Source organism: Etheostoma spectabile, chromosome 7 (assembly GCF_008692095.1).
Source record: "Etheostoma spectabile isolate EspeVRDwgs_2016 chromosome 7, UIUC_Espe_1.0, whole genome shotgun sequence".
Lineage (NCBI taxonomy): Eukaryota > Metazoa > Chordata > Actinopteri > Perciformes > Percidae > Etheostoma > Etheostoma spectabile.
In genome coordinates, this window is record NC_045739.1 from 3,586,602 (window position 1) to 3,611,822 (window position 25,221).

Genomic DNA, 25,221 nt, shown 5'->3' on the forward strand with positions numbered 1-25,221 from the left:
CAGTGTAAATTCAGAAACCGGAGCAGAGAGAGGGGAATGACATGCAACAAAGGTCTCAAAGCTGGATTTGAACCTGGGACATTGCGGTAATGTGGCATGCGCTGTAACCACTTAGATATCAAGGCGTCTTATCTGGCAGTGGCGATAACTTTTCAGATCCAGACTTTACATAAAAAAAACCTTTAACAAACTTGAAGAGTATAAAACATTATTATACATTAAACAAAGAAAAAGTGAGGCCTCCTTTTTCACATTTCAGATGTCTGTGGGTTGTAAGCAGTTCCACAAATGATTTCTCCTCTTAACTTCTCAGATGGTATTAACCCTTTTTTAAAACAGTTTTATGTTGTGACCCTTTGGAGGGGTCAATAACTAAACTACCTAACAGTATGTAAAGTAGTTCCAACAGGTTCCACCTCAGACCTCTACAACAGTAAAATGCTGCTTACACAGTAATTATCAATCAGTACTGATCTAATAATGTCATATATAGTAATATATCAGTCACAGAGAACGCTCTAATGTTCTAGTACTTCTTGTTATTTTTACTTTAACCCTCCTGTTGTCCTAGGGTCAAATTGGATCCGTTATTAAGTCTCTACATCAGACATTTGTGATTCTTTCATCCAAATTGTCCGAATATTACATGGCTGGCTCCATATAACACTTCTTGCAAGTTAAACAAAGGATCAGATTACAAATTTATTGAATTTTGGGTGTTTTGTTTCCCCCCCCCCCAAAGAAACTTTGCCAAAAGACAAAAAAAATGATATAATTTCATACAAATGAGGTTTCTTGAATTCAAAAAAGAAAATAGTGTAAAACTATTGGTTATATATTGGTGTTAATGATGTGTACAGTATACTGATGGTAGTGTTATAAAAATGAAATAAATGTTGAAAAAAAGCATCAAAAAGTGTCGAAAGCGTCAACAAATTGTTCATTTTCAGTTTTGACCTGGGAGGACAACACAAGGGTTAAATACTTTAAGTACATCTCTCTTATAATACAAATATACTTTGATAGGATTTTGAATGCAGTATTTGAATGAGTAGTTTCACATTTATCCACCAGTACATTTACTAGATGGATCTGAATACGTCCCCTGCAGTTTGATTGATTTACTAAATAAGAATGTATAAGCACAAGTGCAAGTAGCCTCTGTCAGAAGCACAAATTAATTTAACTGTGAAGGCTTTTAAGAGGCAGACCAACGACTTTGGTATTATTTGTATTTTTGTAACGAATGAGCATGCACAGTTTCAAACACTTGGCTTTGGTGTTCCTAAACTCCATCATCACGGCCTATTAGCTTTGGTGAGGGAGTCAATTATGTGTCCATGATTGCTTCATAGAAAGATCAGATAAAAAAGCCCTCTAAACTTGCTTTTTCAAACACATGTAATCTTATGTCCTTAAATAATCTGTTGCAGGGAATATATCCATGTTAATCCAGTCCAATTTCTTCTATGTTGTGTCCACAAGTCATTTATTTCACATTTGCAGTAAAATGAAACAATAAGCATGTTCTGGGGCAGGAAAAAAAGTATAAGAACTTTCAAATGCAATTCAGCCCAATTTTTAGGATTTGGAACAGATATGGAAAAGATGCCAAGAGAAATAAACTAATAAATCTACGACAGCGTATCAAACATTCATACTTCAAAGAGATTTACGATTTAATTATACCAAGTAAAAGACGAGGGAAGAGGCTGGTTCTCAGAGGAGTAGCCTGTTCAAGGTAAGAAGACAAACAATAGTGTTTTAACTTACTAGTTATTACTATTGTATGTACACGGAGTTTCCCTAATGCCACAATATCACAGTCTGACCTATTTTAGGATTGTGTGTCCTAGTTTCTGTTATTTTCCACAGAAATAGAAACATTAGGAACAAGAGACATATTTTGCATTCTCCTTTATCAGTCCCCCCCCCCCTGAATTCCTGTGTTACTGTACCATACTGAATCTAGCTTGCTGGTTTACTTTCACAGTAGCACCTCTAGAGAACAGTAACAAACTGTTCTCAATGGTTTTATTTTTCTTATTGTGTGGTTTGTGTTATTGAGAGAGCATTCACTTGAGCTTTAGTTGGGTTATTGTCTGATAACTACTGTAACTTCTGAGTAACTTTACTATAGCTGCATGTTTGCTGTTTGGTCAAGAAAACACAGTATTTTCTTTTTTAAAGCGTTATTTTCTCCTCTATTACCGGTGATTAACACCCAGAGAACTTCTGCCTTATGCCTTTTTCTGAATTCTGTCCACAGCCCGTTGATGTATTTTGTTCGCGGTCGTCATAAATGGCTGGTGACAAGTTGCATTGAGGTTGCTTGTCAACAGTCCTGATTTAAATCAAGAAGTGCTGCAGCTAGAAATCCTGTGGCTTCTGTTAAAAGATTACGTACACTGTCTGAACCCCTCTGTAGGAAACCTACACTGTGGAAGCTCAGCATTAGACCAAACACCCTACACGTCATATTGGAGAATATTTACAAAAGTCTGCCCACTGTTACTGTAATTGCGGGTCCTAACCCAGTGCACTGTTGATGTGGCTGGAGTGAATCCAAAACACACAAACCAACACGCATACCAGAGCGCGTGTCTATCCCCTGTCTTCACAAAACCATAATGCCAGAAAAAAATTTTGCTCTCTTAACACACAATCATTACAATTTGATGAGATGGCTGCCTGACTAAGCGTTTTGGAGGCATGTCCTGACAGTGTCTTATCGTCTCATCTGCCAACTGTCTCTGCTCACACTTTGCAATTATTCAAACCCACAGTGCTACTCTCTCAAGTCTGTGTCTCAAGCGCCCCACCCCCCACCCCTCTCTTTCTGCCCAATACTCCATCATCAGCTATCATGCCAACCATGATTTTAAAAATCCACCCGTCACTTTTTACCAGACACTCTTTTTGCCTCATAAAGGTAAAAAACAGGAATTGCTGTGTCTCAATGATCCTATCTTGTCCTGTTCATGGTAGCCTACTCGTTGACATTGCGCTATCATCACGTGCTGTAGTAAGGGGGGGGGCCCGCTTTGATAATCCCGCATAAAGGCATAATTTCCTATCCTGGGCTGGTACACACATTCATACGCTTTGATAAAGTACTTATTGGACTTTAACTTGTCATTGCACCCACAATAATGTAGCTGTCCTCAATTTAGGTCATCCTGTACATCTCATCTGTGTTTTTTTCCTGCATCCACCGTGTGTGATTGTGCATGTGTTTATGTGTGTGTGTGTGTGTGTGTGTGTGTGTGTGTGTGTGTGTGTGTGTGTGTGCGTGTGCGTGTGCGTGTGTGTGCGCGCGCGTCAGTTGCGGGGGGAACGGAGCAGCAGCCCCGCCCGCTGCAGCAAGCCGACAGGATGGATACAGCAGCAACTTTCAGCGGCGTTATAGTGAAAAAACGTTACAGTGTACCTTAATGTTAAAATGTATACATGTTGGCAGGATGGTCTGAAATGTTTTGCAAATGTTTTCACTATATGTTTTGTTGGTAAATGTGAGATGTTTGAGTCACACACGTCTCGTCTTCATATCAGAAACAAGGAAATTAATTTGACCCGTTCTCGCTCCCGCTTGGTCAGTGGCTGCACGTGGGACTGCTGGGATTGTCACGAGTAATGAAAATGTGATAGGGGGCCCCAGCTGTCATTCAGTGTCTTCCACTAATGCGGGCACCTGATTGGTCCTGACCATTAAGCAACTGCATACCCTGCTTACCGATAATTACACGTCTGAATCACTCAATTCTCATTGGCCAGCCAACGTGGCAGGTAGAGTGACAGTGTTACCCGCCAATTGCAAAGTTCACATGCATTTGGCGGGTGTTTATTTTATGCCCTTATGCCACCTACAAGGAGTGGACAAGATAATGGAAACACCTCACAGAAAGGGATTTCAGCTTTGGGAAATGTTTAAGTGAACAACAAGTGGCAATTATGATGGGTAATGGTAAATACTAAAACGTAATAAATGTAGCACAAGAGTAAAGACGAGTCATAAAGTCCTCCATCTGACTCTGTAATGTCTGTTACACAGCAACATGAGCTACATTAACCACCAATAGCACCAATAGCGTCATCGAAGGTTGAAAACATTTCACGGATATAATAGTGACTAATAACTTTGTAAAATGCATGAACATCCATCAAAGAAAAAAATGCTAAATAATTGAAGTTATCCAACAAATTGTGGAAAAGGGGTCACAAATACTGCTGATTGTCATGTGACCTAAGAGAACCCACCTTTTTCCTGCAATGTTGACTAAGTTGTTTCCACGTTGTAATCCTGTATCATGAAGTGGTTAATAGTGGAATAATATTTAATCCAGATTTGTCCCAGTATATTGAAGCATCAGGTTCCACTTTCAGCAACAACATCCACTGGACTGTTTTAAACTGTTGTCTATGAAACAACTATAAAAGATAAAATGAAATCACTTTAGGCACCTGTTTAGCTTTGATGCGTAACTCTAGTCTACTCTGTTTTATATTAGAGTAACAGCTTTACAAAGTTTTATTATGGCTCCTGCAGGCACTGCAGTTTTAGATTTAAGTAAAGAGATTAGGTGTTTCCCCAAAGGGATCCTCGTTCTCTATATAAAAAACAAAACCTGTGCAGCACTCCCTCTTTAGTGCCACGTGTGAGCTGCCATCTCCCTGCCAGTGTGAAGTCTTCGACTTGCCAAGCTGTGCTGGTTTATTTTTACAAGAGCCATCATCCTACAGCCCATTAGAGAGAAATGATGCGCCGTGAGGATAACCAGTTGCCTTGCAGCAAGTTAAAGTGATTGTTCCAGGTCGCAAAAGGTTTTTTTTATTTAACTTTTGCTCAGAAGTGTGTGAGGCTTTCTATAAAGCTGCCAAAAACTATTAAGGCACACACCGGTCTCCCTTATGTGAGAACATATTTCTCCCGTGCTGTTGCTTAAAATGAAAGTCTCCGTGAAATTTGTCACTGTCTAGAGAAGAGACCTCAGCTATCCTGTCCTGACTGACTACCTTCCTTTTTTTGAATCAGTCTAGCCAACACAGGGTCATAGTAGCTGAAATTGCTTTTTTATCCCTAAAATGCCTGGAAGGTTTTGTCAAAAAGCAAGAAAAAGTGGTGGTTTTGTCGTATCTGTCTTGAAGTCAAACCTCTGCCCTCATGATGGAGGGGAGACAGATGCCCTGCAGTACAAAAGACTTTTGGAGGTTGTATTCCACTTTGACCAAAGAGAAGCAAACATGCACACACTTTAACACACAGATGTGAAACCCTATATTTGGTTGTTTTGGATCTAATATTTCCCAATGACTGTCTCCTTTCATTATTCCCAAGCATCTCCTAAATTCCCTTACTGTAAACGTCAGTCAGCTGCTGCATATATGAATCTGATCTCTTTTCTTATTTCTTTCTTTGTTCCTATGTTCTACTGAGGACCTGAATGTCTGCTCTGCTTCTTATTGTTTGGCTCCTGTTTGACACAAAAAATGAACTCTAAATATAAGAATGCCTTCTTATTTTTATTTTTTTTACTATTTTACCAATACACATACATGCTGTTTTGACGAGGAGGAATAAGTAGGTCAAGGCAGCATCTACAGTGTATTTGTCTATGGGGGTTTGTCTGACTGTGAGTGCTTGTTTCCCTGCAGAGACCTGTGCAGTGAACAATGGCGGCTGTGATAGCACATGTCATGATTCAGTGACAGGAGTCCGCTGCAGCTGTCCTGTTGGCTTCACTCTGCAGCCAGACCGCAAGACCTGCAAAGGTAATGCATCACCATTTGAACCACACCTGCCCAGCTGTCACCACGTTAATCTTGCGCTTGTGTTGCCAGGCAAATTGGATTTTTTTTCTCCTTGTGAAGCTAATAGGAATTATCAAGTTATTTACACCCTCCTTGTTAGCACCTTTTTCAACCCACTAGTTGGATTTTCTATTTATAGATTACATTATCATTGTTTTGCACCCACTGGTCTGTATCCTTGCTGCATATTTTGAGTAGAATGTTTTCAGTTTTTCCACTATATTAACATCACCCTTCTTTCTGGGGGTTTGGCAGAGCATCCTCAACTCGAGCAACCTGCATACTGTAGCAACTTACAAAAAAAAAATTTACATGTCTAATAAAATCAACTGCAAACTTTAGGGTAAAACTGAGAATTATATTAGAAGATTTAGAAAACAAAGGCACGACTGACAGTGAAGGAGTTTGACAACTTGGGAGAGAATGAGGACAATCTGTGTTTCCAGAAAGCGTGGATACAAATCTGTCACCCTTCTACGGCTCGTGTTATTACACTAACAGCTCTGATAAAAGTACATTGGCTTCTATTAGGTTTGAGAGGAAACAAGAGGAAAACAAACCCAGGCAGCTCTGGCACAAGAAGACAGGGACATGCTGCAGGCCAGGCACTTTTGAAGAACAGAGACAAGATGGAGCAGGGAAGGGATTATTTTATTCCATTTCTGATGCATTTATTTCAACCAGATGATGAAGACTCCCTCAAGAGACAGACGCCTCATTTGTGATGATGATTCGGAATTAATCAGAGCCGCTGCCATCTTGCCAAGGCAGAGCACCATCAAAAGCGGGGATGAGCACATGATATATTGATTGGGTATTGGCTGCAGAATTAAAGAGTGGAGTAACCGGAGGGAGATGGACAATGATGATTTAAAGGCCTCACCGCCATGAGGCTTTACTGTGTGAGAGCTGCATCCCATTACAGCCACACGCAAATTAATTTTTTGCCCTTTTGAGGACCATTAAGGAAATCCCTGAAGCTTATTTCAAGTTTTTGCAAGACTGTCATGGCAACACAACCAAACAAATAATCATGCTATTTTGAATAGTTACTATGCCGTTAGCTAAGCTGACTTTGTTCTTATGTCCACTTTTCATGAACTTCTTTTAAATCTGTTATAATCAGTTTATTTATGTTAGCATTGGATCACATGGCTACGTGTATGTGAGAAACCCCAGAGCATTATAACCGGAGTCTGCAGTTCCCCTTAACTCTACGGATATTTTCCTAAGGAGTTGGTGGAGACCAAAAACCGAGCTAAAAGGAGAGTAAATATTGGTCTTACATTTGACAGGAGAGAAACAGTACTTCAAATTAATAACTATGTGCTCTGTAACTGCTGGATGTGTAAATAGGCAACTAAATACTAACAAAAAAATGTTAGTGTTATGTTCACAGCTTGTTCTCACTGCCCTCAAGTGGTGAAAAAAAATCCAATCATATGCAGGTTTAATTTTTCTCCTCTTTTTTGTGATGTGTGATTTGATGTATACATTGGTTTTGATCGTTTTCTGTTTATAGACATTGATGAGTGCCGTCTCAACAATGGGGGGTGTGACCATGTGTGTCGAAACACAGTGGGAAGCTTTGAGTGCAGCTGCAAGAAAGGCTACAAGCTGCTGACCAATGAGAGAACTTGTCAAGGTAGGTAGCCCTTTTGACCACCTTTTACCACTTAGATAAAACACATTTTTCTGTCCGGATGTCCTTAGCACTTTCTTTCTTATAGATAGTGTTTTTTGCGTTGATTAGTATGGATGATAAATCCCAAATGTCCTCCTAGAAGCACATAAATATGTTCCGTCCAGCCTGCAGAGAAGCCAAACCAGGCCTCTCTTGCTTGTTTGTCTGTTATATTTGGTGGTAGCCATCGCTCAGCAGGAGCTGGGAGGACTAGCTGCAGAACAAATAAAGAGTTTGCCATGGCTGAACACAGGTGTGGAGAATTAGAGCACCAACTCTAAAACCTCTGGTTCATGGATGAATCAAGCCCCTACAGAAACATCTGGTGAAAGAAGACAGGCAGGCTAGAACTGTGGAGCCGAGCTTAGCCTCTCTCGGAGTGGAAAAACAGATGACATGCTATTTTTTTTAATTCTCTTTTCTTTATGATGTGGTCGATCAATAACCAGCCTGGTACACATCAATGTCATGCAATGGGTTTAGTACGGAGTATACAAACATCGTATGTGTTCAATGAATACAGTGTCACTCTGCTTTCTAGCCACTTTCTTGTCACTTTAAATCTATTTTGGTTGGATGCCTTTCTCTAATTATTTAAAACAGAACAACGCAAAGTTTATTTTGCCATAATAACACAAATAACTGATACAATAGGGTCTGTGCATGTAGGAATGTAAATCACAGTTTGTTTTCTGTGTGCTGTTTGGGTGGACAGGGGCCACTTTGGAACAGCGTTGGCCTTGTTTGGTGCTGTGTGTTTTGTCTGCAGAGAAGGGTTGTGATAAAGCTCACCTCTTGTTGAGTGAGTTGTTGCCAGGCTCACACACACACACACACACACACACACACACACACACACACACACACACATACACACACACACACACACACACACACCACACACGCACACACACACTACTGGGTCATCCTCTCTTCTCATTCCTTTCATTTTTCTCACCCGTGGATCAAGAGCCAGGCAAAATATTAGCAGTATCCCTCTCAATAAAGGTTCGATTTTTTTGTGATGATTTATCCTCTGATTCTTGGTTGTTTACCCCAGGTTTTAGGGCCACTCCAGGGATTGAGTTTCTTTCATAAAGTTAGAGGAACCCACAAGAGATTCATTGAAAAAAGAAATGTCAGAATCAAAGCAGCAGTGGCATCAGTGACACTTAAATAAACGTTTGCTGTCTCCACGAAGTGTTGAGATGTGTAAACTGAACTCTGGGTTTATCTTGGTTTAAACAGTCATGGTGTTTCCCTGCTGTCAGTGGACCATGGCCAATAAGTCAGGATGGGGCATGTCTGCTGAGCCCCTGTCAGCATTCCTCCACCCTCAATAATCTCTTTCTTACTGCTAATCCACATGAGGGCACTCAGGGAGATGTTCAGATGCCATGTTTTCTCTAGAAAGAACATCTGTGATATAGTTCTTATCTGTTCTGTATTAACAACAGTTTCAGTCAACCTTATTTGCCTTCTAGAATTTTGTATTAAGCAAGGATGGAGGTTAAAGTAATGCATTGAGTTATGATGCACAAACAGTCCAGTTCAATGAGTGGGCAGATGAACAGAGAGCAAAGAGAAGAACTAATTGATGGAAACTCTGATTCATTATTTCCAGTGCAAGTGATTTGACTGTTCTCATCTTTCTATGTTCCCCTGCACGTACATCACCTCATGATGCAGTCTTGCCCACCCACTGCATACTTGGTAAATAAGGGTTGTACTGCGGGAGTCCCAGATGTCTTCACACATTGACTCTGTAGTGTGGCACAACACAAAACGATATAATGATAAGTTGCAAATCGACTTCTGGCGTCACCTCTTGCAACATATTTTGAGGGTAAACTGAGTCACCACGCCTATTTCCCAGAGGGGTTTTAGATTTGTCACTTAAAAGTGTGCTGAGCAGAATGCTATGCTTATATTTATGCTCAAATGCCTAAAAACAGTCACTTTTGCAATGCCTCATAACATACTGCTCTCATCTGCCACTGCTGTTATGAATCTCCTGGGGCCAGCCGAAGGGACAAACAGCAAGAACTGTACAAGTTTGCTCTTGTAAATGTTTTTCAGCTTTATTTGTGGTTATTTTTTACTTCTCTGTATAGAACCAGTGCTTCAGGTTCTGAAACATCATTTCATTTGTCAAATTTCTTTTTTTCATAAAAGGGGATTTTTGTATCTATATAAGGTGTAGTTGACTTTGAGATTTTTTTGTAATTAACTCAAAATCTTAGCACATTTTCATCTTCTTGATCCTCTCACAACACACCTGCCACATATTAACCTCAATGACTGTCTTCGCTGGTCTGCGCCGACGTCAGCTGTATTGGACATGAAGGAATATGCCCAATTTGAAAATGTGAATATGTTGTGCTGTGCTAGGCAAGATTTGTGCAGCCATTTATCTGTCTCTCTTTTTGGCTTCTTCAAGGTAACCCATTATTTAACTGAACTCCTGTAATTGCTCTGGAATACCTGCGTCATCTGTTTGATGGTTGCTGGCGCTGCCTCATAACTCAGAAGTGGTTCAGATAATGTGGATGAAAGCATGATATTCCTGGGAAAATCCTGGGAACCTTACTTAAATTGACCAATTACACATCCAGCAAAGTTGAAGCACATCCCCATTTTTCTCCCAGCATGTGCTGCTTGGGCTTGACTCCGATTTTTGTTGACATTAAAGGAAACCTTGATCGTAATAAAACCAAATGTTATCCATCCCCTGTAGCTTCATGTACCAATCGTTATGGTCTTTGAGCCCATGACATTTTTACGACTTACCACGATGCATGTGTAAGAGAGCAGAAAAGCTCAAAAAGATAAGACAGAGAGGCTACTGACAGGCAGGAAGGAGCTGTTGCAATGTGGGTTTGCAAGTGTAATGAGGCTGACAGGGTCAGAAGGACCTATCTCCTTTTTGCATCTCAATGATTATAAGGATTTTTAAACACAATCTCCATATGTCTTCAGAACAAAAGAGAAGTCAATAACAGGGCTTTCAAACAATATTGGGTTATTTCTGGGTTGGTTAGGAGGCGCAACGGGGAAAGGGATTGGCAGGTTCTATGAGGAGAGAAAAATGGCACTTCAGCTCCTATTATCAGGTGAAGAGCACACTTTCCTTTGAACTGGTGATCACACGCTTGTTATTTCAGAAATACATGGAAAAATTCCATTTCGGTGCATCGAATTGGAAAACTAAATAACAGCAGGAGGTCAACCCCTATACCAAGTACCAAACAGAAGACGTCTTGTTTCAAAATTCACTTTATTTTTTTGTTGCTACATGAGTTGCAATTCATGACAAAAAAGATGAAAATATGCTGTGACTGGAGGATGGAAGAGTCCCTTTTGAAGCTCTTTTTTTGTAATTTGTTGAAAAGTTTCTAACACCATGTCTTTTGATCTATACAGATATTGATGAGTGCTCTTTTGACCGCGCCTGTGACCACTTCTGTATCAACTCTGCCGGGAGTTTCCAGTGCGTCTGTCGTAAAGGCTACATCCTCTACGGCCTGGCACACTGTGGAGGTGAGCCAGCACGCCTTTCTTGATGTAAATCTCCTGTATCTCGCTCTTCCTTTGCATCCCAAACCTCTTTGCTGAACCATTAGTTGCTCTGATGTTTGGCAGGAAAAAACTTAACGACTTAAAATAAAAATAATAACGCTATTTTAAATTTCTACCGACAGCTTACAAAAGGCCCCCTGCAATATGCGGTGCATAAGAACGAAAGACAGACAGTTTTAGCTGACGAATTAAAGTATTTTTTTAGACAACTGCTGATACATTTTCAAAGCAGACTTTAGTCTTTTAGTTCTGGTTTCCCTCCTCTTTAGGCATTGATTTTTTTTAGCCATGCCGGCGATGTGGCTCTAGAGACGGCGATGTTAGCAAGATAGTACGTCCATCACTTTGGTCCAGACTGAAATATCTCAACAACATTTGAAAGGATTGCAGTTACATTTTATACAGACGTTCACAGTCTCCAGAGGATGAATCCTGAGATCCCCGAACTTTTCCTCTAACACCACCATAAGGGAGCTGTTTGTGGTTTTGAGTGAAAGGTCTCAACAACCGTTGTGTCAATTATCATGAAATTTGGTACTAGGGCTGGGTACCGAATTCAACACTTTTTAGGCACCGACCGAATTGCCTATAAATCAAAAAATGAAAAAATTGTCATTCAATACCCAATTTCAATACTTAGGAGTAAATCTCATCCTAGTCAGTGAGCCAATAAGCACATAGCATGCTTCCTCCAAGAGCTAATAATGCTTGTGATTGGCTGTACATGTAGTACAGACACACAGGGAAATCTCTACTTTACCCAATGAAGGCTTTGTAATTGCTTTTTGTTCTAATGAATTTTATAAAATTGGTATTGAAAAAAGTAACGAAAAAGAATATTTTTTACTGATACCCACACCTATTCAGTACACACATTCTTGTTCCCCTCAGATAGACTTGCATAAATTTGGTGTTCCCTATAATTTTCTTTAAGCTCCAAATACCTGCAAAAACATTCATTTCAATCTGTCTGTACTTTTTGTTTAGTGCTGTTTAGCAATTGTTAGCATGCTTACATGCAAAACCAAGATAGTGAACATGATACACATTATACCTTCTAAAGTGTGTTAGCATGGTGAGGTTAGCTTGTAGCTCAAAGCATTGCTGTGCCTAAGAACAGTCCCACAGAGCTGCTTAAGTGGCTGTAGACTTTGTCTTTTTCAATAATGTATGAAAGTCTACTTCTCTAGTCAACTTAAAACCTCTTTAAACCACCAAACTGTTTTTTTTTGTTTTGTTTTAAATAAAAGCAATTTTAAGTTTCACATCTGACACTTCAGAGTTTCATTCTTAACAGCAAGTTCTTCATATTAAAGAAACAAAGTTTTCACAGTGTCTAATTGTTCATCTTTTTACCAGCTGGGTCTGGATGTCACTTAAAAATAAAACCATGGAAAAGTCCCTGCATGCAGCTGCATTCTTGTGCAATAACAAGATGTAACTAAATGATGGATCGTCTTTCTCAAGACAGATTTAAGTCTCTGAAAGTTGATTTTTAAATCGATTGAAATGAGCTGAAACAGGTGGCTGCCTGGAAGGCAGAAAATCAATCTTAAGAACCTTTGGTACATTTGGCAGTAATGTAACGTGTAGGTGATTTGTGCTCTAGTTAACAGACTGAAACATGAACAACTGCTGTTCTGGTCCTTCAAGGTAGAGTATATGACCATGTTTATTAAACATTAGCAGATACCTACAGTACTCTGATGTGGAACAGAAAGCACAAGCAGCTTTTGGTGTCAGGAGGAGGTGTGTGGGGGCGCGTCAGATCTGCCTGGCAGACAGCAAGAGGCCCGCCAGAGCACATCAGGGTGTTGCGGCGGCCCTTTGATGGCGTGTGTATCACCAGTCAGAATCTGCTGCTGTCTCCAGCGCCTCAGGGCTCAGAGACAGAGAGAGAGAGAGAGAGACAGCATATGTACTCGAAATACATAGCTTTGCAGTGATTTGTTCTGTTTTTTTTGTCTGTGGTTTGACAGGTCTACTGATCAGAAATGTTGCAACAGAATGTAGAATAAGGAATGAGACTAGAGAGAGACGTGTAGAGGTATGGGGATCATGAGGTCTGGACAACCACAACAGTGCAATTAAAAAACACCCTTAAAAAGTAAAATTTACTTACTGCAGGATGCCCAACTGAGGACCTTTTGCACCTTATACCAGTCTTTCTCCCCATGTTTCCTGTCTGTATCCTTACTGTCACAATCTAATTGTTTTTTTACTATGTAAGTGCCACATGCTGGAGGTGGAACATCTTAGAGTGTTATGCAATTCATTGAAGTATCCTACCAATAAATACTTCCTTTTTGATAATGCTTAAGTGTAACTGATTCACAGAGATGGTTGCAATGCTGATGGATTGTGTTATATTGTAAGGGTGTTTTTTTTTTTTATCCCATCCACCCCCTGTAGGTATGTTAAGACTTACACAAACAGTATTTTGGAATGGGTTTAATAGGTTCATGGGATCCATTCCACACACTGGCAGCTGTATTAACTGTCAGTCCAAGTAATAAAAGCACCAGAATTGGATTTGTTGGGCTTTTACTCACATGATGGACTGTGATCAGGCCACACTGACCTGCTGAGTGTAGAGAAGATGGTCAGGCGTAAGTGACTTTCTATACCATTGTTGAGAAAGAAGGTGATGAATGATTTCCTCTCACTTTTCATCGGCGCTGTCGGAACTGTTAGATAACCCCAGAGATTTATGGCACTGCCTGTTGTATTTCTCGCTGCCGACCGTAACCAAGGTTATGTTGTTCTCTTTGTGGTTTATCAACTGAAATATAACTGCCAAACAACCCAGAATGCTGTGCTCAGTGTTTAACAATAGGCTCACCCTAAACAAACCCAATTAGGTCAGTGACCTGCTGTCAAGCATTGTGCCAGGGCCTGTCAACATTCCTCGCAAGTGAGTGTACATCCAGCCATTCTCCCTCTCGGCTAGCAAAACAATCTGCTCATTTTTGCTTATCTGGTAGGAAAATACACTCGGAGCAGTTGTGACTGAATACTTTGGAAGTTGTTGTTTTTTAATTTACCTCGTTTGATCCAGCCAGCATTGACCTCAACAGAAATGCTTTCCTCTGGTACTGACAAAAGAGAAATACGGAACGAGAGTTTAAGTAGATATCTTTACAGTTAATTGGAAAAAAAATACAGATAAAGCTGTCCACATTGTTTCGGGAAAACTCCTCTTAAAACTCACATTATGGTGTTTGGACTTGAAGTTTTCGGATGTTGATGATCAAGCACACAAAAGTGAATAAAATTCAAAGATGGCAAGATTTCCAAAAAAAACATACCAAAATTCCTTAAACATTACACAAAGCAATTGTTGAGTCTAAATGTCATTGTTTTCTTACTTTGACTCATCTCTGCTCTCTTCTGTGTGAGCACGCGAAGAAAAAGACTCTGAAGAAAGGTCGGAATACATTTATTTGGTTACACTTCAAGTATGGGAGGAACACAGAAATCAAAACAACAGTTGCTGGCAGATGAGCTGCGCTTCCATCAGATATTCATTAGAGTTCTTTGTCCTTTAATTGGATTGCTTTGATGCAGAGGATAAGCAGCGCACCTCTCACAACATTTCCAAACAGCTCTGGCTACACGTCGCTGATGATGAAGTCATCATCTTCTTTGGGGAGTGCAGAGGCTGTTTTTTTTTTTTCAGGGTGAATAATTGAATGAGACAAGGAAGAGCATTTTACATCAGCAGGCCAGATCATCAATCACTGCCATTATCTTTGTCTCTTTCCCGGTGTCTCCGCCGCTTGTCTGCTGGCTGCCGCATCCTCAGCTCTACCCACTAAACTAATTTTCAGTCTGGCATCTGGATCCTAGTTCTTTTTATTTGTAGCTCAGCATGTGTTTGAAAAGGTGATTATAATGTACTGCTTACCACAAGTCTTCCTCACTGATGAGCATTGAGCTTTTGACCATGAAATTGAATGTGACTGGCAACATCAAAACTAAGAATCACTTGTGTTTACATGCAAGCACATGAATCTTCCTAGAATGTGACACTGTGACAGGATGAAGTGGTCTGACCTCTCAGGAACCCCTCAGTCACAGCTGTGATCTCCCTCATTGGACAGTTTCTCTTTCATTTTAAATTCACTGACCACATTGTTTCTCAGTGTTACTGGCTTTATTATGGAAATCTGTTTACTCATTACTCTTAATATTTTATATTTCAGAGTAGGCTTGTACAATTAGCCATGACCCTCCCTAACAATATATTTATGTAGGTCCACTAAATGTCTCTATGTTAACCTATTTGTTCACAGATATTGATGAATGCAGTATAAACCGCGGAGGATGTAAATACGGCTGCATCAACAGTCTGGGGAGCTATGAGTGTACCTGTCCACCCGGGTACAAGCTGCACTGGAACAGGAAAGACTGTATTGGTATGAAGCAGCACTGCCCCCCTGTGGTTAATTCACTGACACACACTCAAAGTGCCTCAGTTTTCCTCATACAAGTGTCTGGGTGATTTCACACAGTGTGTGATTCTGTGTGGGTTTTATTTTTTCCTCAGAGTTGGTGAAATGTCCTCTTGGACTGATGGCACCAAAGGCTACTCTGGCCTGTAGCAAGACGGGCAAGAAAGAGAGCTGCTCTCTTACCTGTGCCTCTAAGGCTCACTATCTGGCAGGTATGTCGCCCACATTAATCACGAATCAATAACGAAACAAGCGCCAAACGGAAATCATTTCAAACATTTTCTAGACTTATGTTGTTTGTGTGTGTGACCCCTTTGCAGAGTCTGACAACAGCTACTCAGTCAGTTGTGGTATCCCCATCCTCAGAGGGAAGTCCTCTGCAAGGCTCAACTCCAGCAACAGTCAGAGCTGCATAGGTTCGCTGCCCTCCAGATTTTTTATAACAAACACTTCGTGACAATCACTCAATCCCAGATTTTTGCTGTGGCAGCAGTGTGATGTTGCAGTCTGCTCCTACCCACTGTTCTGTGTTTGTCTGTAGAGACTTTGGCCCCTCCAGTGAAGCAGACGGCTTCTTTCAAGATTAAAAACGCCAAATGTCACCTGCACCCGAGGCTGACCGGCAGGACCGAGGACAGAGGACGGACACTTGGACCAGGTCAGTCTTAAAGTGCCCATTTATGAAAAATTTTGATTTATTATTCGTGTCTCTGGTGCTTCCACACACGTAAAAACTTGGATAAAAACATCCATGCTGTTTTGAGTGAGAAACGGGTTTCTAAATGTGTCCTACCTTCAGTCTCTGGGTGAGCGGGTCAAAATCAGCCGGGCCGTATGCGTCATCAACTAAAACATTTGAATATTTGCTGTGTTAACTGATAGCGTGGCACGCCCTCATACTTTGCAACTGACTAGCTAGCAGTACTTACTGTGCATGTATGACTCCCAGCAAAGATGGTACAGAAGCGAGATGTCTCACTCTGTAGCTAAAACAGAGAGCTCAACACACAGGGTGAAAAGAGGAGCTGCAGCAATGTGCAGTACAACAAAATATAGTGTTTTTCTAAAAATGAAACCACATAAACCTATTCTGGTACAACCTATAAATACAATTTATGTATGATCATTTATAAATGAGCATAATATGGACACTTATGGACAATCTGTGTGTGCTGCTGTATACATATGCTGTTATTTATAAACATTTTTTACACGGCTTTCTTGAATGCTTAGTTCTGATTATTGTATGGTCTGTTATTTCTGAATAGTATGTGAATAACATACCTTGCTAGGGAAGCAGTTCTGATGATAGACTTACAAAGGACCATTTTTAAAATCACTAACCTTCTTTAATCAATCTTTTGTGTCAAATTATTGCTTGTTTGTTTAAATAAATACATAAACGTTTGATCGCATTTTGTTTTTTTATTGGTATATTATTTATTTTTGATTTAGTTACCTAGCTGTGTAATAAGCTACTCCACTTCGCGTTGGGGTTCTGCATCACCCTGTTGAGGTGTAGCTTGCAGTAATGACCCACTCGCTCTACGTTCATACCTATATTCTGTATAATTTATACAGCTGAAACAATGAATTGGTTAGTTGAAAAATTTGCTCCAACTTTTTAGATTATGAATTATTTGTCTTAAACACTTTGCAAGGAAAAACGCCAAACATTCAGTGGTGCCAGTAACGTTTGGCTGTTTTTCTTTATCATGTAAGATTTCTGTTTTTGAGGTTTAAGACTGTTGGTTTGACAAATTAAACATTCTGGTTCTGGCCAATTATTTTCACAATTTTCTAACACTTTTTATAGACAAAACAATGAATCCAGAAAATAATCAAAATGATATACCTTAACTCTCATTGACATGACTTTTATTTATATGAATGAGTATTTATTGATATGTGATTGGGGTTTACTGCTTTCATGTTGTCCACAGGAGGGGGGCAGCCCTGCAGCAACTGCCTGGTGACATTTGTCAACCTCAAATGCGACTCCTCTAAGAAAAATAAAGGCCGACGTGCTCGCAACCCCTCTAACAAGGAGGTGACACGCATTACTTTGGAGCTGGAAGCTGAGGTCAAACCTGGAGACACTACGGGTCAGTCATCTCATTCAAAACAATATCTTTACAGCAGTCACTGCCTGTGATGAATTTACAGATTATTTATCATTCGTCAAAGCTTGCAACCTAATGTACAGTACAAAGTAATGGCTACATTTTTACAATAAAGTCTAAAAATCTATTATTTTATCTGACTGACACACAGTATGTTTTTATTTAATCATAAACAGGGAGTTGTAATCTTAGCTGCCTGAGGCAGCGCATGGAGAAGCAGGTTAAGACGTATATCAAGGCTCTTAAGAAGTCCATCAACCAGGAACGCTTCCTGATCCGAGTTGCTGGTTTGGAATACGAGGTGGCCCAGAAACTTCCCCAGGCTGCTCCCAGTCAGGAGAACTGTGGGCCGGGCTGGGAGAGGGACAGTGGCCGATGTGGTAAGACTGGACAGCTGGACCGAGAGCGTTGGAAGGGCTTATTTACTGTCATGGGATGGTAATGTCATCTCAAGCCATATGCCGTCAAAACCTGCAATACAAGACACGCATTGTCCACTTTAGTAGGGATGCCTGTACAGACTAATGAAGTCCAATACAACTGCCATAAAGGTCTGCTGTTATGGTGCCTATATTGTTCAGTTTTTGTTCAGTTTTGTTTTTGATATTTTGTTCCCTTTATTTATTTAAATAGGGAGGACAACACAATTAGAAACTCCACAATAAAATGTGGTCCAGCACACCACCACCAAGTTTTATGACCTTGGGAATAACCATATAAAGGAATTTAAACATATGCAATAACATCAACTAAAATTGGCATTATGTGATCTGTAAAGGTAGATGTTACAGTGTTTACTGTTTACATAATATACCGTATATTCAAGTTTACTGAGTCCCTTGTACTTGGGACATGTGTCAACCAAAAAACTGAAAATCAGTTTTATGTTTTTTTTTATTGATTAAAGTGAAGTGTGTCCTCCTATCTCTGACTGTAGCCATTGTGGATGTTTTCTTAGTCAGATGCTTGTCGGGGTCTTATTACCATGGTGAGCAGGAGCGCTGTGTCCAGTGTCCGCCCGGGACTTTTCAGGAGAAGGAGGGGCAGCTTGCCTGTGACCTCTGCCCCGGCAGCGACGGCCACGGGCCTGTCGGGGCACGAAACATCTCCTCATGTTCAGGTAGCCTAGTTTAAGGTGCCAGGGACAGTGTTACAGTGAACATGTATTTATGATCCTACGAGGGGCTGATTTTCTTAGTAAACCTTCTCTTGATGTTCTACACATCTAAATCCAGGCCAGTGTCCGACGGGGTCCTTCTCCAGCGATGGATTCAAACCGTGTCAGGCGTGCCCTCACGGCTCCTACCAACCAGATTTGGGACGGACCCTGTGCTTCCCATGTGGGGGAGGACTGGGCACCAAACGGGAAGGTTCCAGCTCCTTCCATGATTGTGAAGTCAAAGGTCAGCTTGTGGTCTTTTTATACATCTAAAAACTGTACTCAAATAATTTAGCAAAACCTTCTTTACTTAATGTGTATCTTTGTTTCTATCCTGCAGTCCAGTGTTCTCCAGGTCATTACTACAACACCACAGTGCACCGGTGTATCCGCTGCCCAGTGGGGACGTATCAGACAGAGTTCAGACAGAACTACTGTATTTCCTGCCCTGGGAACACCACCACTGATTTTGATGGTGCCACAAGTGTTTCGCAGTGCAAGAGTGAGTGTGTGAATTCCTGTTTTGTGTTTTCAGATTTCTCAAACACGAGCTAAAGACTAATTTGGTTTGTTTCTACACGTCTAGACAGGCAATGTGGTGGCGAGATGGGCGAATTCATGGGTTACATTGAGTCGCCCAACTATCCCGGTAATTACCCTGCTAATGTGGAGTGTATTTGGAACATCAACCCGCCCAGCAAGCGCAAGATCTTAATTGTGGTGCCGGAGATATTCCTGCCCTCGGAGGATGAGTGTGGAGATGTGCTGGTTATGAGGAAGAACTGTGAGTTTCTCTCTTTCCAGTTGATGTTTCAATGAAATTCAGTGGTTATACTGTAATATAATTACACCATCCATTGTCTTCTCTGTGCTACATCCAGGGTCGGCCACATCCATCACCACCTACGAGACATGTCAGACGTACGAGCGGCCCATTGCCTTCACAGCTCGCTCCAGACGTCTCTGGATTAACTTTAAGTCCAACGAGGCCAACAGCGCCAGAGGCTTTCAGATCCCCTATGTTACTTATGATGGTATGTAGTCTGCTTATTTATCACACTAGCAGTCTGTCTGTCTCATATCTCTCTCAAAACTCATGACAAACACTGTTTTGATCAGGATCTCTAAAATTTGTTTTATTAGAGTTGTGAATAAGATATGTACTAATAATAATAGCTTTATTTATGTATTTTAAATGCCAGTTACACAGTGCATGACAAAACGACATACCATTATTAAAGTATAAAATACAAATAATACAAAACAAGTAGCAATTTACCAAATTAAGTTAAAAAGAACGAATGCAGTAGAAGCACATAATAAAACAATTTAAGAAAATGCAATTCTAAAATAATGTATTTTGAGGAGAGATTTAAATGAAGATTAAGAGCTATCTTGCCTGATCTCATCAGGCAGCTCGTTCCAGAGTGGAGGGGCTCTGACTGCAAAAGTCTGGTCTCTTCTGGTTTTTAGCCTCGCTTTGAGGATTTTTAATAAGACCTACCAGAAGATCTCAGGCTTGAATGGGGTTAGCAAGTCAGAAATATAGTCAGATGTACTCAGCGGGACATTTTACAGTTTAATAAACTTGTCAGTGCAATCTATGTAAGTGCAACGCTCTAAATTACTTAAATGTTACATCTTTTTAGTAATTCCTCGTTACTTATCAACCAACATACTGCATACGCTTCTGTGACATATCTGAAATAAGATAATAGCCAGTGGTATAAGAACTATTCAGATTCTTTACTCCACTACAAGTCCTGCATTCAAAAATTAACTGAAGTAAAAGTACTGTACCAACCTTTGACTGGTACTGTATATTATCAGCAAAATGCTCTGAAAGTATCAAAGTAAAATGTACTCATTCTTCAGTCAAATGTTCCTTGTCAGTGTTTCACCGTTACGTATATTTGATGTTTTTGGATTAATATTACTGCTGCATTAAAGTGCTTATATTATGCCCATTTTCAGGTTTATAATTGTATTTAGAAGTTTATCATAATAGGTTTACATGGTTTCATTTTCAAAAAAACACTCTTTTGGTTTGCCACAGCTCCTCCTTTCACCCTGTGTGTTGAGCTTTTTGATTTAGCTACAGAGTGAGGCATCTCACTTCTGTTCTACCTTTTGTTGGGACTCGCACATGCGCAGTACATAGGTAAGGACTACTAGCCAGTCAGAAGCAGAGTACGAGGGCGTGCCGCGTTAGCAGCTAGGCGAGCATTATAACCTGTGTTACAAAGTGACGCACGTTTGTCACGGAAGTAAAGGCTGGACTACAATAGAGCTGTTTGGAGCAGTTTGTGAACAGTGTTTTCTGTTGGAGACAGAAAGTCTCTTTGGGGTGGACTTTTGGATTGTTCATTTTTTAAACCGATTACATGCATAAAAAAGATAAATAACACAATAACGAGAAGGGAAAGAGCATAATATGAGCACTTTAATGTCTATGTTGCATTTTACTGCCTTGGATGTTTATTGTTGTGCTAATTTAAATTCCTTTATATACTGTTGGGCAGTGTAATCTAGTGCAATGCATCATATTCTATAAAGATAATTCGTTTGTAGCAACGCTGTCCTGTGAGAACCAAATATCTCGAAAAAGTTTCATGAGAAAAACAGCCGTTTTCAGCTTTATGACGATGCATTTCCACCTTATCTAAGAGGGTTTTAGTTTATTTATCTTAAGAAGTAGGAAAAATGTAGAGTGTTTAGAGTGTTCCTTTATCCAAAACAGCATCACATTAGGAGATATAAGGTTTTCACTGGGCAGGCAGGGGATGAAAAATTGTTAGATGAAAGTAACTAGTAGCTTGAACTGTCAGACAAAAATATAGTTTAGTAAAAGTACAAAATTTGTCTCTGAGAAGAAGTAGAGTAGAAGTATAAAGTTGCAGAAAAAGGAAATGTTAAATGTACTCCGTTCCATTCCTCCACTGCTAATATCTGCATTTCCAACCTATGGGTCTAGCTGTATTCCCAACATTGCAAAAACATTCCATCTTTCCTGAAACAGTGTCCTGGTGATTCTTAACAATCCACAGCCCTCTTTCTTTGGAACTTCTTTCCACCAAATCGTCACTATGGTAAACGATGACTGTCTTCTGTGGTTTACCAAAGTTATTTCTCATTACTGTGAGCACCACAAACAAAATCCCCTGCATTATAGTGTGACTGAGGTAAAAATCTTGAAATTTCCCATAGGTGGTAACAAACAACAGTATTCTTTCACACCTGTGTATTATTTCGCCACGTAACTTATTTTGGATACAGCCTGCTTTTATCATTTCATGACGTGACTACTAGTAACTTCTTGTGTTTTTATAAATCCAGAGGACTATGAACAGCTCGTAGAGGACATAGTGCGAGATGGAAGACTCTATGCCTCAGAAAACCATCAAGAAATCCTCAAGGTTAGCAGTTTTACGTCTTACTGTGTTGATGTCTGTCTTTCCCTACTTGTTGGTACATAAGACCTGGGAGAGGCGACGGTTAACCAATAAGCTGTACCTGTGTTTGGCTTAACAAAGCCGTTGCTAAGAAACATCAGTACTTGCGCAAGTCAGACAGTTTGTCAATATTGAAAATATTTGCCAAGGCCTTCATATAGGTGTGTAATTTGTTTTCCAGCATTGTGTAGTAGCTTCAAATGTCAATTTTATTAAGGATGAAAATATGCATTTACACCAATGTGTTCTTCCCTAGGATAAAAAACTGATTAAGACTCTTTTTGATGTGCTGGCTCACCCAAACAACTACTTTAAGTACACCACTCGGGAGTCCAACGAGATGCTTCCTCGCTCCTTCATACGCCTCATAAGCAGCAAAGTGTCGGCTTTTCTGCGACCATACAAGTAATGCTCACACAGCCGCCGAAGTTCCGGATCGTGATCCCCGGCAGCCCTCTTCACCTTACAGGTCACATCCCGCAGCTCTCAAAGGACTTAAAACATACATACCAGTGTGTTTAATCTCTTATTTTCCATAGGCTTTGACAATAAACACTATGCAGACCTGAGAAATACTGGACGTTTGTGTTTTAGGTTTGTTTGTTTTTTTCTCAGTTTCCATTTAGCACAGACCTGTAATCCCGAACGCTCAAGCATTTAGGGATGTAGAATATGTGAGTGGGTTTGGTTTCTGTTGTGTAATGAAACCACGAAAACAATAGAAACGCCAATTTGAGACAGTAGGAGTGACGTGTTGTGCGCGCGGTTAGTGCTTGTTATTGTTTTTGCTTAAATGATAAGTCTGTTTTCAACTCCTACCATTAAGTATGACTGTAAGTGTTGCGTAACCCTAGTTCCATCCTCAGTGTCTGTGTGCTGTCGTCAAGGAGGAGCGGTTAAAATTCATGTCACAGCTGCATTCCAGGTCATTCAAAGCCTTACTTTATTTGAGCTCTTAGAGCAGTTTCCAATGGTTTTTCTGTTCCGCCTGTCTAGACTGTAGCAGTGTTTTTCAACCTTCAGATAATTTCTTCTTAAGTCAACTTAAAGCAAATACAAACAGTGGGTTACCATTCCAGGAACATAGTGGACATTTGGGAGATGAATAACTCATAATTTGTGAGAGCCACAGAAATGAGATAATGTGATGTCTAGTGGAACATATCTCAGAGAGAGAGGAATGTCTTTGAGGGACATTATGTTTGCTGCTTCTTTTAAAAAGGTCACTTTAATTCTTCAATCTTCATGTTGTCTTCTGATGTGCTCTACACACTAATAGTCTCTAGGTTAAAAACAATGACGCTCCACATCTTCAATACTTACTGTTACTGTATGTGGACTACCAGTTGTGTTTTTATTTCAATCTTGTAAATAATTAAATTAGACGAGAGTTGAATTTCTTTTTTAATCCTAAATTTCTCAAGCAGGATCCCTAAATAAAACAAAAAAAACACTTTCCACCCCACCCGTCTCAAATCCAAAGACACCCAATGCCCCCTTTAAACACCCCTCTCACATTTTGTTCTGTCCCAATAATGACAGCTCTTCCAAAGACCGCCACAAAAAGGCTGGGTCACTTGGTTTTGTGCACTAAATTAAGAGTCCGCCATCCTATCCTTTTTAGTACAAAGTGCAATGAATGGAAACACATCTTCATTTTTTTTTATTTTTTTTTTACACCTTATTGTGACCCACAACAAAGCTTATAAAATGTGTTTTAGCCTGCATTCTCATTGTATAAAATATTTATCAGTCACTATGGGCAGAAGATGCTTAGGTTTCAACGTATAACTGCTCTTATTTAGAGACAGAAAAATGTGAAGTCTGTCAAGAAATGTAATTTAAAAAAAATTAAAAAAAAAAAAAAAATGTATTAGGTGTGTAAAAAAAAAAAAATTCTTTGATTTCAAAACGGTTACCAAAACAGGGTAAAATGATTTAACTCCAGTTCTAAAACTTCGCATCTTGTTAGCATCTGCCAAGTTAAAGGAATTGTTTGACATTTGGGAAATATTTCGCTTTCTTACTTTTATTGAGATTGATCCCATTCTTCTGAACAGTTAGTTTAGCACAAAGACGGGAAGCAGCTAGCCTAGCTCTATCCAAAAGGTAACAAAATCCACGTACCAGCACCTCTAAAGTGTTACATCTTGTTCATTTAATCATTGCACATGCAAAAATGTCACCCGGAGTCTCTGCTTGATGCCAAGCAACACAAAGACTCCAGGAAGGACTCATAAGAAAGTGAATACATTTCTTAAAATTAAGGGACTATTCCTTTAAAGTCACCACCACTGCAGTCAAATTGGAACAGATGACTGCACTGTCACAAATATAATCCCAACCCCTTAACCTGTACATTCAACCCTTTATAAATAAATTAAGTGTCAACGCTTGCTCTGATATAACATTTTAGTTGGAGTACATTTTGTGCCCGCTCGTGTAAATAAAGTGAGATGGCACACGTCATATCATGCACCAAATGGTATTTTAAAATACTTAAACTTTAGGAGAACAAGGGAAGTTGACCACACATTGTCAAACTTGAGGGCAATGCTGTGCTATGCCAAGAAGAATTTATATCCGACCCTCTAATACAGTCTCAGATTATAGCCATGTAATAAATGCCAACAGGCGGCAGCATCCAAGTGTGTTCACTTGGCCCTCATGCCCCAAAATTCCCCCTCCCACCCATCTTTCCTGCAACCTGATAAGTTGTTTTTTTGAATTGTTGCCTTTTAACGAGAGTTTGCTATGATGTATCATAGAGTTGATAATGATATTTGCACTTGAATTGTTATTGCTCATGTAAAGAAATGTCTGGATTTTGTATTGTCTTTTTAAATGAATGGAATTGGTGTTCTTATTTTCTTGTAGCTTGTTTGTTCATGAAATGCTCACTCACCGTTTAGTCTATAGAGATGATACACATAACATTATCAACTGTTTAAAAAAAAAAAAA

The 25,221-nt window shown here is 39.9% G+C and overlaps 1 protein-coding gene across 1 annotated transcript in view; it reads left to right on the top strand.

Annotated features, from left to right (window-relative positions):
• The window catches only part of scube3 (signal peptide, CUB domain, EGF-like 3), an 82,272-nt gene extending 57,064 nt beyond the window's left edge, over nucleotides 1-25,208 (top strand). Inside the window, exons 7-22 of the mRNA XM_032521450.1 lie at nucleotides 5,653-5,769; nucleotides 7,331-7,453; nucleotides 10,916-11,032; nucleotides 15,367-15,489; nucleotides 15,621-15,737; nucleotides 15,846-15,941; nucleotides 16,067-16,183; nucleotides 17,469-17,630; nucleotides 17,825-18,028; nucleotides 18,607-18,768; nucleotides 18,884-19,051; nucleotides 19,148-19,309; nucleotides 19,394-19,591; nucleotides 19,689-19,841; nucleotides 22,144-22,223; nucleotides 22,516-25,208. Of these exons, the coding sequence (XP_032377341.1) occupies nucleotides 5,653-5,769; nucleotides 7,331-7,453; nucleotides 10,916-11,032; nucleotides 15,367-15,489; nucleotides 15,621-15,737; nucleotides 15,846-15,941; nucleotides 16,067-16,183; nucleotides 17,469-17,630; nucleotides 17,825-18,028; nucleotides 18,607-18,768; nucleotides 18,884-19,051; nucleotides 19,148-19,309; nucleotides 19,394-19,591; nucleotides 19,689-19,841; nucleotides 22,144-22,223; nucleotides 22,516-22,668 (2,252 nt within the window). The 3' untranslated portion in view covers nucleotides 22,669-25,208. The remainder of the gene's footprint in view (nucleotides 1-5,652; nucleotides 5,770-7,330; nucleotides 7,454-10,915; nucleotides 11,033-15,366; nucleotides 15,490-15,620; nucleotides 15,738-15,845; nucleotides 15,942-16,066; nucleotides 16,184-17,468; nucleotides 17,631-17,824; nucleotides 18,029-18,606; nucleotides 18,769-18,883; nucleotides 19,052-19,147; nucleotides 19,310-19,393; nucleotides 19,592-19,688; nucleotides 19,842-22,143; nucleotides 22,224-22,515) is intronic.
• Nucleotides 25,209-25,221: the final 13 nt, after the last annotated feature.